Source organism: Strigops habroptila, chromosome 23 (genome assembly GCF_004027225.2).
Source record: "Strigops habroptila isolate Jane chromosome 23, bStrHab1.2.pri, whole genome shotgun sequence".
Lineage (NCBI taxonomy): Eukaryota > Metazoa > Chordata > Aves > Psittaciformes > Psittacidae > Strigops > Strigops habroptila.
The window spans coordinates 2,301,131-2,313,931 of record NC_044299.2 but is presented as its reverse complement, the minus strand read 5'-3'; the positions used below and the strand labels follow the sequence as shown (position 1 = coordinate 2,313,931).

At 47.6% G+C, this 12,801-nt stretch overlaps 2 protein-coding genes across 3 annotated transcripts; both read left to right on the top strand.

Annotated features, from left to right (window-relative positions):
• The first annotated feature begins 265 nt into the window (after positions 1-265).
• On the top strand, positions 266-4,605 carry LOC115618692 (keratin, type II cytoskeletal 75-like). 2 transcript variants are annotated; one of them, XM_030510495.1, is made up of 9 exons: positions 266-751; positions 1,709-1,923; positions 2,464-2,524; positions 2,708-2,803; positions 3,040-3,135; positions 3,412-3,537; positions 3,784-4,004; positions 4,288-4,319; positions 4,409-4,605. In XM_030510495.1, exons 1-9 carry the CDS (start codon positions 266-268, stop codon positions 4,603-4,605), a joined length of 1,530 nt encoding a protein of 509 aa, XP_030366355.1. The 2 variants fall into 2 exon arrangements, with proteins under 2 accessions (XP_030366355.1, XP_030366354.1); XM_030510494.1 differs by having other exon boundaries at positions 3,040-3,204.
• A 4,360-nt stretch (positions 4,606-8,965) lies between these two features.
• LOC115618616 (keratin, type II cytoskeletal 5-like) lies at positions 8,966-12,801 on the top strand. The gene is made up of 9 exons (XM_030510323.1): positions 8,966-9,521; positions 9,942-10,156; positions 10,416-10,476; positions 10,593-10,688; positions 10,963-11,127; positions 11,390-11,515; positions 11,900-12,120; positions 12,361-12,395; positions 12,501-12,801. The coding sequence occupies exons 1-9, from the start codon at positions 9,027-9,029 to the stop codon at positions 12,713-12,715; spliced, it is 1,629 nt and encodes a 542-aa protein (XP_030366183.1). The 5' UTR covers positions 8,966-9,026; the 3' UTR covers positions 12,716-12,801.

Sequence of the window (12,801 nt, the reverse complement as noted above, 5' to 3'; positions counted from 1 at the left end):
AACCTGGCTATATTATTTCAGAAGGGCGTGTGCGAGGAGTGAGTTCATTCTCCAGAATGCTGTTGGACATGCCAAGCCTAATTAATCAGAAAGATGATCCACCTCATCAAACCCATCCCAGTCTCATACATGCATAAAAGGGCTCTCCCGAGCTCGTGGAGAGCACAGGTTCATCTTTCTCCTTTCCCTCCTACTTCTTGCTCCAGGCCAGCACCTTTGCTCCTTTATTCTTGCTGTAGCATCCATCCCAATCCAAAAGCCAGCAATGTCTCGTCAGTCCACCGTGAGGATTCAGAGGGGAAGAAGTGGCTTCAGTGCTGCTTCAGCCGTCATCCCAAACACTACCCGCACCAGCTTCAGTTCGTGCTCTGTCACCCGGCTCGGAAGCTGCAATGCTGGCAGCGGGTTTTCTAGGGTTGGTGGTGGCTTTGGAAGCAAAAGCCTCTACAATGTTGGTGGATGCAAGAGGATCTCTGTGGCTGGAAGGGGTGGTAGCTTCTATGGATCTGCAGGTTTTGGTGGTGGTAGTGTGTACGGTGGTGGCTTTGGCATGCCAGCTAACCTTGGCTATGGATATGGTGCATTTGGTGGTGGCATGGGTGGCCCTGGGGGCATCCACGAAGTCTCCGTCAACCAGAGCCTTCTGAAACCTCTCAACTTGGAGATTGATCCCAACATCCAAAGGATCCGAAAGGAAGAGAAGGAACAAATCAAAACCCTCAACAATAAATTTGCCTCCTTCATTGACAAGGTGAGACATGAGCTTCCCTAAATATTTTGTCCTGATTTTTTTGATGGGGACTCTTTTCTTAGCTGCTTTATGATCAAGAAGGAATAGAAGTAAGGAATGAGACTGGAAGATGCCCAATCCCTGGAAACTCCAGGGAACGGTACCTGCTACACAGTGGTTGCTATGAATTACTCATCCAGTATTAGAGGTCCTCCTCATTTGCTGCTTGACATCTCATAGGCAGTGGAAAAAGAAAGCTCTAGAAGACAATCCCATCCCTCTGGAGAAGTTGGGCTCTCTCCACTGAGCACTATAGGAGCCTAGATAACAGTTTTTAGATGGCTAAAGTGAGATGCAAGATCATTGATTGAATTACCTGAAAGGCATCTAAAGGTATCACTGCAACAGTACCAGCTTGTTTGAACTGTTATGAAACATGCTTGAACAGCATGTTTCAAAATAGAAAAATCTGATCTGACACTGTCCACTTCATTTCCTTGTTAACTGTACTAGATGCACAAGAGCAACTGCTTGATTTCTGCTCTGGTTGAGTAGCTCCTCTTTAGTTTCAAGGAAAACACTGCATCATTGTGGAGCTTTTGTGGGGTGGGGAAGCTATAGTGAAGGGAAGGAGAAATGGCACTTTATTATTGGGGTTTTAGTAACAGTGCAAACCCTGTCTTGATCCTTATCTCATTTTGCATGCAGTCTTCACACAAAATGCGTGCATCTTACCTTGATTCAGCTAGCACAGTGCAAGAAAATCAGCAGTCATTCCATAGCTTGTTTGAAATACTGAGCAGGGTCCCTGCAGTCAAATAGCAAATTCCTTCTTGTAGCAGAGGAGAATTTGGCTATCAAAACCAGCTGTAAAGAGTGTTTCACCACCTCAGCTGGTCCTGAGATCCCACATTTGCAAGGAAAGCTCTCCATAATCTCTGCTCTTTCAAAGCATCTTCAGGATATTTCTGCTTGCAGGTCCGATTCCTTGAGCAACAAAATAAAGTGCTGGAAACCAAGTGGAGCCTGCTCCAGGAGCAGGGGATGAAAACAGTTAGGAACAACTTGGAGCCACTTTTTGAGACATACATCAACAACCTCAGGATGCAGCTGAACAGTTTGCTGAGCGACAAGGGAAGGCTGGAGGGAGAGCTCGTCAACACACAGTACCTGGTTGAGGATTTCAAGAAGAAGTAAGTTTACTGAGCTAGTGGTCTACTTACCTGAGTAGGTGCAGCCTTTCTCCATTCAACATCCTTAAGCCAACTGGGGGATCCAGGAGAGTCCAGGACACAGGAATTCCCAACAGTGAAGCTTGTGACATTTTCTCGAGATAAACAGTAATGGAGTCACAGATCCAAATACACAAACATTTAGGGAATCATTTTGAATATGATCAAAGACTCATTAACTAAATTACCCACTGAGAAAAAGAAGAGAAATTACATGGTAGGTCTGAGAGTTCCAGGACAGCTGAATTTGCCTGAGAGGCAGGAGGAGTCTGACTAATGGCCAGAAATAGGAGAAAAGAATAAATTCTTTCAAATTTATTTGATGTACTTGTTTTAACTAGTTTAGCCTAGGAACATGCTCATGGTCTCTTATTCAGGTGCTCTTTAGGAGAAAAGACCATTGTATGCAAAATGCTCTTAAGGAAGTTCATTCCAGCAAACTAAAATCACCTCTGTCTGTTACTTGCCTAAACAAATGCTCCTTCTGCCTCCCTCCATCAGGTATGAAGATGAAATCAACAGGCGCACAGTGGCAGAGAATGAATTTGTGACGCTCAAGAAGGTGAGAGAAAACGACGGAACACCACCTGATGACTATTGGTAGACCTCTGATCACCTATTCAGTCACAAATCCATCCATTCACATCTCAATAGCTTTTTCCTGGACTGTTATTGCAGGGATATGTGTGTTCCTGACTTGCTAATAGGAGTTTAAAACACATTACCTAAATCTCTCATCCTCCAGGATGTAGATGCTGCCTATATGAACAAGGTGGAACTACAAGCCAAGGTAGATGCGCTGACTGAAGAAATTAATTTCCTGAGAGCCCTCTATGAAGCAGTGAGTACAACCCCCTCCCAAGCCATTTCAACCCTCAGTTAAGAGCTTCTCCCTGAAAACCTGTAATTTCTTTCCCCGGGAGATGCTAACTCCTTTACCTCTTTAGAATTACACCAACCGTCTTAGCTAGTTAGATAACAATCTGTAGCCTCTGCCAGGTCTGCAAGCTCATCTGAAAGGATGAAAAGGCACCTCTCAACGGAATGAGCTCACCTAATCCCCTGTGCACGTTGCAGGAGCTGTCACAGATGCAGACGCAGATCTCCGACACCTCTGTCGTTCTCACCATGGACAACAACCGAAACCTGGACCTGGACAGCATCATCTCGGAGGTCAAAGCGCAGTATGAGGACATCGCCAACCGGAGCCGGGCTGAAGCAGAGTCCTGGTACCAAACCAAGGTGAAGAATCTGGGGGTTTCCGTGCTGTTATCTTCCTGTCTTGTCTTGAACAGATAAAGACCAACTCTTCCAAGAAAACTCCCTCAGATATTGCATCTTGCATAGCTGCCAGTCTCGGCTAGAGGAGGGACCCATGCTCTCAGGCACCTGGGTGACTCCAAGAACGACGGATTTTCCCTTGGGTGATTGTTCTTCTCTCTGTGACAGTACGAAGAGCTGCAGGCTACAGCAGGCAGGCACGGGGACGACCTCCGTAACACCAAGCAGGAGATCTCCGAGCTCAACCGCCACGTCCAGCGGCTGAGGTCTGAAATCGACAGTGTGAAGAAGCAGGTAAAAGGCAGAAAACCCCACACTTTTAACCTATTTACACCATGACTTGCAAGGGAGAGGAAAGAAAACGTCAGAGCAGTCTGGGCAGGTTCTGCTCAGTTTGATGATTTTTCTTCCAGAAAGAGAACTGTCACTAAAACATGGTTAACCTGCTGGGGCTGGAATAAAACCTTGTGATTTCAGGGTAGACAAAGATCAAGTCTAGGTCTGGTATGGGGAATTCGACTGGGGGTTTCTCTTCTGCAGTGTGCCAATCTGAAAGCAGCCATCGCAGATGCTGAGGAACGTGGGGAGCTGGCTCTCAAAGATGCCAAAGCCAAACTGGCTGAGCTGGAGGATGCTCTGCAACAGGCCAAGGCAGACCTGGCCCGGCAGCTCCGTGAGTACCAGGAGCTCATGAATGTCAAGCTGGCCCTGGACATCGAGATCGCAACCTACAGGAAGCTGCTGGAAGGAGAGGAGTGCAGGTGGGTAGGAAACACAACCCTTTTAGTCCTCATGATGGAGAGGCAAAGCAATGTGAGCACTGGAAATGCTCAGCATGTCTGGAAAGCTAAACAGGGCATTGGGCAGCAGGGAGGGGGATGATTGTCCTCACTAATGGAAGTAATATTGCAGGAAGCATCCCCAAATTAAAGTAAGATTTTATTTTTCTCCCCAAGATCTCTAGGAAATACACCCTATTTCCCTCACACACACTGTCAACAGACTTCTTATCCTCTTACCTGGTTGTCTTATGTTCCCTAACAGGCTGGCTGGAGATGGTGTCCCAGTGAATATCTGTAAGTCTCTAAAATATGAGCAACTACCTTATTTAAGCATTAATGTGCCTGTGCCCAAAGAAACTGAGAGCTTCTTCTCCTTCTTGCAGCTGTGACCAGAACCACTGTGGGGACAGGGTACGGAGGAGGAAGCAACCTCAGCATGGGAGGGGGAATCTGCAACATGGGGAACAGCTTCAGCTGTGGAAGCGGTCCCGGGGTTACCACCACCACCCTCGGGGGTGGCAGCAGCTCCAGCATGAAGTTTGTCTCAACCTCCTCCACCAGAAGAAGTTACAGAAGCTAAAAACCTCCTTTCAGATGCCTTCATTCACCAGAAAACACCTTAACATTGGCCCTTTACTAAAGCATAGTTGAGGTCAACAGAATGAGGGCCACCTAAACCCTATGTCTTGTCGCACAGGAGCCTCACTTTAGGAACTCTCTCTCAGCTGTGTTGTCTCGCATGCGTTGTGTAGGGCTCTGCTATTGAACATGAGTCCAAGTGTTTTAAATTGGCAGCTTGCTTTTTAAAGCTCAGCACTTTTTGGCCGGATTTTGTATATAAAACGTGTCCCATGACTGTTTGTCTCTTTTCACTTTCTGGTGTTTGTCTAATAAAAATGCATATGTAATTTATTCTATTTTGTGGGTCTTTTAATTAAAGACATGGAACAACAAATGCAAATGAAGATAACAAGCACTTTTCCTAGGGCCCTGCCTAGTTAAAGGCTCAGACTTTTGCTCCTCATTCACATCTCTCCACTAGCAGCCAAAACACACCAGCACAGCACCAAAAGGAGGCTTGCTGGTGATTTCAGTGCTCTCCCCGCTGGAACTTAAACACAGGGCACGCCAAGGCAAGAGCTGGGCACAGGGGAAAAGGTCTAAGATTCATTTACATGCAGCTCCCAGCCAATACAACATCCAACAGCCTGGCTCCCAGGAGGTACTAAGGGCAGTGCCAAGTCTGTGATGTACCTGCATAAACTTCTAACAATAGGGAACTAATTACTAGGGGAGTCAGAGCAACCACCCGACTTGTTCTAGTGTATCAGTGCATCTCAAAACCCCTTTTACTGTGAGCTGAGTGCAAACATCTGTGGGTTGAAAGCACACCCTTTCTGTTCAGAGCACTGGCCACGCTGGTTTAGGTGCTCATCTTGGGTCTTGATGCTGGTGTTCCCTCTCCTTTGACTATAAGCAAGTGGAGGATCTGGTCCATGTGCATTCACACGCTACATTGAGTTACATGTTGCTCATCCAATAGTTGTAAAAATTATCCAAGAACAGGATAACTGTTGGGAAGTGAAAGTCTTCGAGATCCAATGTTTCTTCACATTCCTAGAATACACTGGAGACAAGATCTTGCTTTGAGAAGGTGGAGAAAAACCAGAGGAGGTATAGCAATTTTAGATGTGGTTCTCACTAATCGGGAGAAATTAATTGAGAAGCAAAAGCAGAGCATCATCTGCCTGAAAGCTACAGCAACAGATCTCACTGCTGGAAGAGCAGTTGGACAAGTAGATATGATTAGAAGAACAGTCCCAGGTCTCACCCCATGTAATTCATGAAGTTCAAGTAATAGGAAAATACTTGAAGAGGGGGACAAGTAGAGGGGAATTAGCAGTGCCTGAATGATCGAGAGTATTTGGGGTTTCCTTCGAGACCATCAGTTTCCCATAATGTTCTGGGATGCTCTGATGTTCCTCTCTGTATACCTCAGGCAATCTCCTTCCCAAAAACTTGCAGGCTTGGCTATGAGTCTGCTGTGGCTCTCACTCCTGCTCCACCACCTCTCCCTGCTGAATACCGACAGCAGCTTCCTGGGAAGGAGCAATATCCTCACTCTGAAAAGCAGCCTGGGCAACGTTAAATAATGGTCTTCCTCATTGCTGCCCAAACACACTCTCTAACCAAAGAGGATGTAACGCATGTAGCCAACAGGCATGTCAGACAGATGCCACCCATTGCATCAGCACTTGGGTTGTAACACAGAGATTACAAAGGCCTTCATCGAGCATGGGAGAGGCTGGGGACAGAATATTTGTTCTCCCAGGGCATCTCTTCTTTAGCAAGATACAAAAAGACACACTGGCAAATGTTCCCATGTCTGGATACACAACCAATGTACAACTGTCCTTGCTCCAGAGCAGGGCTCCTGTCACCACGTACATACCTTCTGCATCCATCCTACTGGACAAGTTAAACAGATGTAGCAATAACCTGAGGCTTGTATTTCAGTAGGAGAGGACAGCCCTTGTTAATTCTAGCACAGCCCAGATTAAACTCTTAGTCCTGATGAAATGAATGGCGTTTGCACTCAGGGGCTTGAATTTGCAATACATGGAGGGAACTGATTGCTAATTGCTACCCATAATATTTTTACGGAGCTCTTTAGGACAGGCAGTAGCTTAGTCACAGGAACTCCCCTCTTAAAAACTGCTGCTTGTTGTAACACACAGTAGCTGAAACACTCCCAGAACAGTTATTTTAGCTTCATTCCAGGGTGTGTAATGGAAATATTAGAAGAATAGAGAAGAAAATAAAGCAGGGGGGTGGGATAAGGTGCATCTGCAAATGCCTGCTCCATACCCAGTGCCTGCAAGGGTCTTTCTAATGGCTGGGGAAAGCTGTGACTTTCCAGCAACTCCGCAGGCGGCTGCTACCTCCTCTGGTGAGTAGATATCCAGCATGGGCATGGGCAGCCACAAGAGAGACCTTGGCAAACCCAGCGGGCTGCAGGGTCCAAGAGAAGTGTGTCCATCCCTGGGCATCCAGACAAGACACTGGGAGTGGATTTCCAGCACCTTGCCTTCTCTCAGATAAGTGCCTGTATGTGGAGTTGTGCTGGTTTTGGCTGGATGGCATTAATTTTTTTCACAGTAGCTGGTATGGGGCAACATTTTAGATTTGTGCTGAAAACACAGGGCTGTTTAGTTATTGGTGAGCAGGGCTTACACTGAATCAAGGCCTTTACTGCCTCTCACCACAACCCACCAGCAAATCAGCTGGAGATGCACAAGAATCTGGGAGAGGACACAGCCAGGACAGCTCATCCCAACTGACCCAAGGGCTGTACCAGACCATATGGTGTCACGATCAGCATGTAAAGCTGGGGAAGAGGAAGGAAAAGCGAAGATGTTCAGAGGGATGGCGTTTGTCTTCCCATTATGAGTGATGGAGCCTGCGGATGGCTGAACACCCAGCTGACCATGGGAAGTAATGGATTAATTCCTTGCTTTGCTTTCCTTGTGTGTGCAGCTTTTGCTTTACCTATTAAACTGTCCTTATCTCAACTCCTGAGTTTTCTCACTTTTACACTTCAGATTCTCTTCCCCATCCCATCGAGGGGCTGTGAGGTGCTTAGTTGTTGGCTGGGGTGTAACCATGAAAACAATGCTACCATACAGCATGCACAGGGCGAGTCAAAACACCATAGAATCATAGAATAGGCTGAGTTGGAAGGGACTTTCAAAGCTCATCTAGTCCAACCCCCCTGCAATTAGCAGGAACATCTTCAACTAGATCAGGTCTCTGAGAACTACATCCAGAATCTCATTCATGGCCTTGAATGTCTCCATGTGTCTTTCTCCAGAGAAATGCACTATTTGACTTTTCCTGGATGCTACGTGGAATAAGAGTAAAGGGAGTTGGCTGTGAACAATGCCATAAGCCCTGATCCCAAGCAGTGAATTTCCTTGTGAGTAAGAGATAACAGAGGGAGAAGACAACAGATGTGGGGAGGGCAGCCTGGGAACAAGCTTCACACCATGTAGAGACAAGGTCATCCCATGAGTCAGGAAACAGCCAAAAGATCTGTGAAGGTGAAGCCCTGAGAAATCGCCGACTCAGGTTTTGTGTCGTCACAGGCAGCGGTAACTCCCTCCCAGGTCATGTTCTGATATTTCATCATTTGTTGTCAGTCTGAATCAGGATGAAATGTAGGCACTATTCACAGGAAGGTCTGAAAATACCATTCATAGAATCACCTTCCATGTCCTCCCCACTCGCCAGCTGATTTTTGGTAGTTGATGGTCCAAGACTTCCACTAAGGCCCCATCATCTTTCTCTCCATCACCACTTTCTCCCATCCATATCAGTTCTGGTTTAAATGATTCTTGTTTGGGCATGACGAACAAGAGTCCAGCATTTCCAACAAGTCAAGGCCTGAGGTAGTGATGCCCCACTGGGGTTTATTCAAAACCACAGCAGCAGGAAACCATGGACCCACAATAACAGATTTCTCAGCCCTCGGACCACTGCACCGTGAAATACCACGTCTTTATGCAACAGAGGGATTGATTCACCCATGAAACAGAGATGAGCGAGCGCTTGCCCAACATGGGGAACCATCTACGGCAGAGGTGAAAGGAGGGAGTGGGAAAGGGAGGGCTGTGAACAGGGGTTGAGCAGGAACTATTTGGTGTTTTCTCAGATATTTCGACAGCCCCATCATGACTGTCATGAAAAAATGCAACTCCTGCACTTTGTGAGTGCTTCATCGGTGCTTGTGCTCATGGTGAACTCACTGGCTGCTTTGAGGATGGGTGTGCCGAGCCCAGTTAATCAGTGAGATGAGCACCACGCCAGACCCATCCCCAGCTAGTAAAGGGTATAAAAGGGCCAGTCCCAGCCTGGGGGAGCACAACTTCACCTTCCTGCCTTCATCCACTTCCTTGCTGCTTAATTCTTTCTACCACTCTCACCCTGCTCGCGTCAGCTGCCATGTCTCGCCAGTGTGCTGCAAGGAACCAGATCAAAACCGGCTTCAGTGCTGCTTCTGCCTTCATCCCGAATGCCAGCAGCTCCAGCTTCTGCTTGCGTCCTGCACCCCAAGGTGGAAGCTGCAGTACCGCCACTGGCTATGGAAGATTCGCTGGAGGTTTTGGAAGCAGAAGCCTCTACAGTCTTGGTGGATGCAAGAGGATCTCTGTAGCTGGAAGAGGTGATGGCTTCTATGGACCTGTAGGTTTTGGTGCTGGCACTGGGATCACCTGTGGTTTTGGTGGTGCAGTTGGTGGTGCCTTTGGGTTTGGTGGTGGCATGGGTGGCCCTGGATTCCCTGCTGTCCCAGCTGGGGGCATCCATGAAGTCTCAGTCAACCAGAGCCTTCTGAAACCTCTCAACTTGGAGATTGACCCAAACATCCAGAGTATCCGTAGGGATGAGAAGGATCAGATTCAAACCCTCAACAACAAATTTGCCTCCTTCATCGACAAGGTGAGACATAAGATTTCTTGGTTGTGCTCTGTTGATTCTTCAGTGGGGAAGCACAAACAAGGGCAATCTTGTTTCCCTTCAAATGCTCTCTCTTTATCAGCAATTCTGCTGTTCCTCTACTGACACTTCTAACATCAGCAGCCTGGGAATAAAAGGTCCCAGCTTTGAGACCACTCATCCCTTGCATTAATGCGGAGATGAGACCAGCCAACACTGGGGAAATGGTGATACAGGATGTAAGGAAGCAGAGAGCAGGAATGTTAATATCAGATGTGCAATGCTTCCTTGCTTGTCTAAATTGTCAGCTGTTCCCCAAGGCTTGAGAGCTCCCACCTTTCAGCAGGCAGGATTGTACCTTTCCTCTCTAAGGAGAACCATCTTAAAGTCACTGTTTGTGAAACATCTCCTTTCTCTATCCAGGTCCGATTCCTTGAGCAACAAAACAAGGTCCTGGAGACCAAATGGGCCCTTCTGCAAGAACAGGGGAACAAAACAGTCAGAAACAACATTGAGCCCCTCTTTGAGACCTACATCAACAACCTCAGGAGCCAGCTGAACAGGTTGCTGACCGACAAGGAGAACTTGGGAGTGGAACTGAACAAGGTGCAAAGCCTTGCTGAGGACTTCAAGAACAAGTAAGTCCATTCATGGTCTGCCTGGGGAGCAGGGTGGGCTGTGACAAACACCAGCTCACTGTTGCATCTGTGCAATCAAACAAGGGAAGAAGGCCTTTGTTCTGGTATGATGTTCTGAGTAAGGCTCAGGTTAAGTTTAGTATCAGGCATATTCAGCCTCACTTCCCCTAGCTGAGTCACAGGCAGAAAATTTTAGGGCTAAGAGACCAAGGAACAAAACTGTACAAGTCCAGGCCAACCCTCCCTTTCCATTCTGCAGGTATGAAGAGGAGGTCAACAAGCACACAGCTGTGGAGAACGAATTTGTGATCCTGAAGAAGGTGGGTGCAGGCACGTTGTGCCTCCCAGCCCTGCACCAGTACAGATACACGTGTTCCAGCTTTTCCTCTGCTTCTCCAAAACCCACATCATTCCTGTGATGTGTTTCCTCTTCTAGGAAGTGGATGCTGCCTACATGAACAAGACAGAACTGCAAGCCAGGCTGGAGTCCCTTATGGAGGAGATAGATTTCCTCAGAGCCCTCTATGAAGCCGTAAGCAGCAGCATTTACATCCTTCTCCCAGTTTCCAATGCCCTGGCCTTCCTTTCCCCCTTCAGAAGCTCAGGACTGATTATTTTCCACTCTGTTGCACTAAACAATTCAATGATTTTTCCATTTCTCCTGCTGCCTTAGCCCTTCCTGAAACTGCCTTGCAAAAATCCCTTTGTCCACCCAGATCTACCGTCTGACTTTGGGGGTTTCCTCCCTCTGAGCAACATTCGTGTCTCACGCCTGTAACTCACCAAAATACCCACTGCTTTTGCAGGAGCTGTCCCAGGTGCAGTCACAGATCTCTGACACCTCTGTCATCCTGACCATGGACAACAACCGCAGCCTGGACATGGACAGCATCATTGCAGAGGTTAAAGCGCAGTACGAGGACATTGCCAACCGGAGCCGGGCAGAGGCTGAGTCCTGGTACCAGTCCAGGGTGAGTGCCTAGGAAGGCTTCAGCAATGGGAAAACCACACTCCCCCTCCCAAATCCCCACAGGGAGGGAGGTGGATCCCTTCTTGATTTTTATAACACAGGATACCTTCAGATTTAATAATCCTATAAAGTTTAGAAGTACCAATTCGGGATTGAGAACACAATCATGTGTGTTTTACATGCTTCTGAGTGCAAACACCCACATCGTGGTTGGCTCTAAAACTAACGTATCTTACCTTGACTGGTTGTTCTCTCTCTGACAGTATGAAGAGCTGCAGGCTACAGCAGGCAGGCATGGGGATGACCTCCGTAACACCAAGCAGGAGATCTCCGAGCTCAACCGCCACGTCCAGCGGCTGAGGTCTGAAATCGACAGTGTGAAGAAGCAGGTAAAAGGCAGTGTGAATGGCTAAGACTTAACTGCTGCTGTGGCTTAACCTCTTGGTTGCCCAGCCAACTCCAGGGAATAAAAATAAAAATAAATGCATCTCAGTGAGTTCTGCTGGATCAGAAATTAGTATCTCAGTGCAGTAACATCACTAAGAGTAACTTAATGCAGTATTAGTAAAGGCGATGCTAAGAGGTGTGGAGTTAGCTTAAATTCAGGCTGTGACCTCATTCAGAACATGGATCAATTCAGTGATTGTTAAGATCACACCTATAGATGTTTACCCAAAGGCTTCTGCATGTAGATCAAGCATCAGGACCTCAGGGTAAGATCTATGCTCTACGTAAGGAACACAACCACCATTTCCACCATTTCTCCTCCACAGTGCGCCAGTTTACAGACGGCCATTGCGGATGCTGAGCAGCGCGGGGAGCTGGCCCTCAAGGATGCCAGGGCGAAGCTGGAGGAGCTGGAGACAGCTCTGCAGAAGGCCAAGACAGACCTGGCCCGGCAGCTCCGCGAGTACCAGGAGCTCATGAACGTCAAGCTGGCCCTGGACATCGAGATTGCAACCTACAGGAAGCTGCTGGAGGGAGAAGAGTGCAGGTGGGGGCAATTTGATATCTCAGTTTCCAGGGGTGCAGTGGAGTTGCAGACCCTTACCAGGTTTAGACTCCCACATTCACAAGACTTGAAACCTGTTTAAAGGCAAGCCATTGCTGTTTGGGAAGATGCTAACTTTGCATCTTCCACCAAAAATATTCCAAGAAAATCCTGCCTTTTTCAACCAGCTCCTGTTCATGGGTTCCCCTTGAATTCTCACTGGCTCATTTTGCTCCCTAACAGGCTCTCTGGAGAAGGCGCTGGCACAGTGAATATCTGTAAGTAACTTCTGAAGACAGTTTGGTAACTTTTACATTCATGTCCCTGTCACTCAGAGCACACTGCTTGTGGATGCCTCTAAAGAGGGTGTTTTCCTCTTGCAGCTGTGACCAGAACCACTGTAGGAACAGGCTATGGAAGTGGAAACTGTCTCAGCTTCGGAGGCAGCAGTGGTGGTGTTGGAGGTGGGATCTGTGCTGGAGGAATGGGCTTCAGCTCTGGAAGCGGACAAGGAGCGGCTGGGTCATGCCGGGTCGGTGGAAGCAGTTCCAGCACAAAGTACGTCTCCACCACCTCTTCAACCAAGAGATGCTACTAGAGCCAGAGATGAGCACTGTTAGCTAGTGCGTGCGAGGTTTCCTCTCATTTTGTGTGCAATCCTTATCCTGTTACCTGAAAAGATTT

Bases quoted from the DNA above. Each gene is read 5' to 3' on its own strand.
- LOC115618692 (XM_030510494.1), top strand. From the start codon at position 266: ATGTCTCGTCAGTCCACCGTGAGGATTCAGAGGGGAAGAAGTGGCTTC. The intron at 3,538-3,783 runs GTAAAAGGCAGA...TCTCTTCTGCAG, and splicing joins TCGACAGTGTGAAGAAGCAG to TGTGCCAATCTGAAAGCAGC. The intron at 4,005-4,287 runs GTGGGTAGGAAA...GTTCCCTAACAG, and splicing joins CTGGAAGGAGAGGAGTGCAG to GCTGGCTGGAGATGGTGTCC.
- LOC115618616 (XM_030510323.1), top strand. From the start codon at position 9,027: ATGTCTCGCCAGTGTGCTGCAAGGAACCAGATCAAAACCGGCTTCAGT. The intron at 9,522-9,941 runs GTGAGACATAAG...TTCTCTATCCAG, and splicing joins TTGCCTCCTTCATCGACAAG to GTCCGATTCCTTGAGCAACA. The intron at 12,121-12,360 runs GTGGGGGCAATT...GCTCCCTAACAG, and splicing joins CTGGAGGGAGAAGAGTGCAG to GCTCTCTGGAGAAGGCGCTG.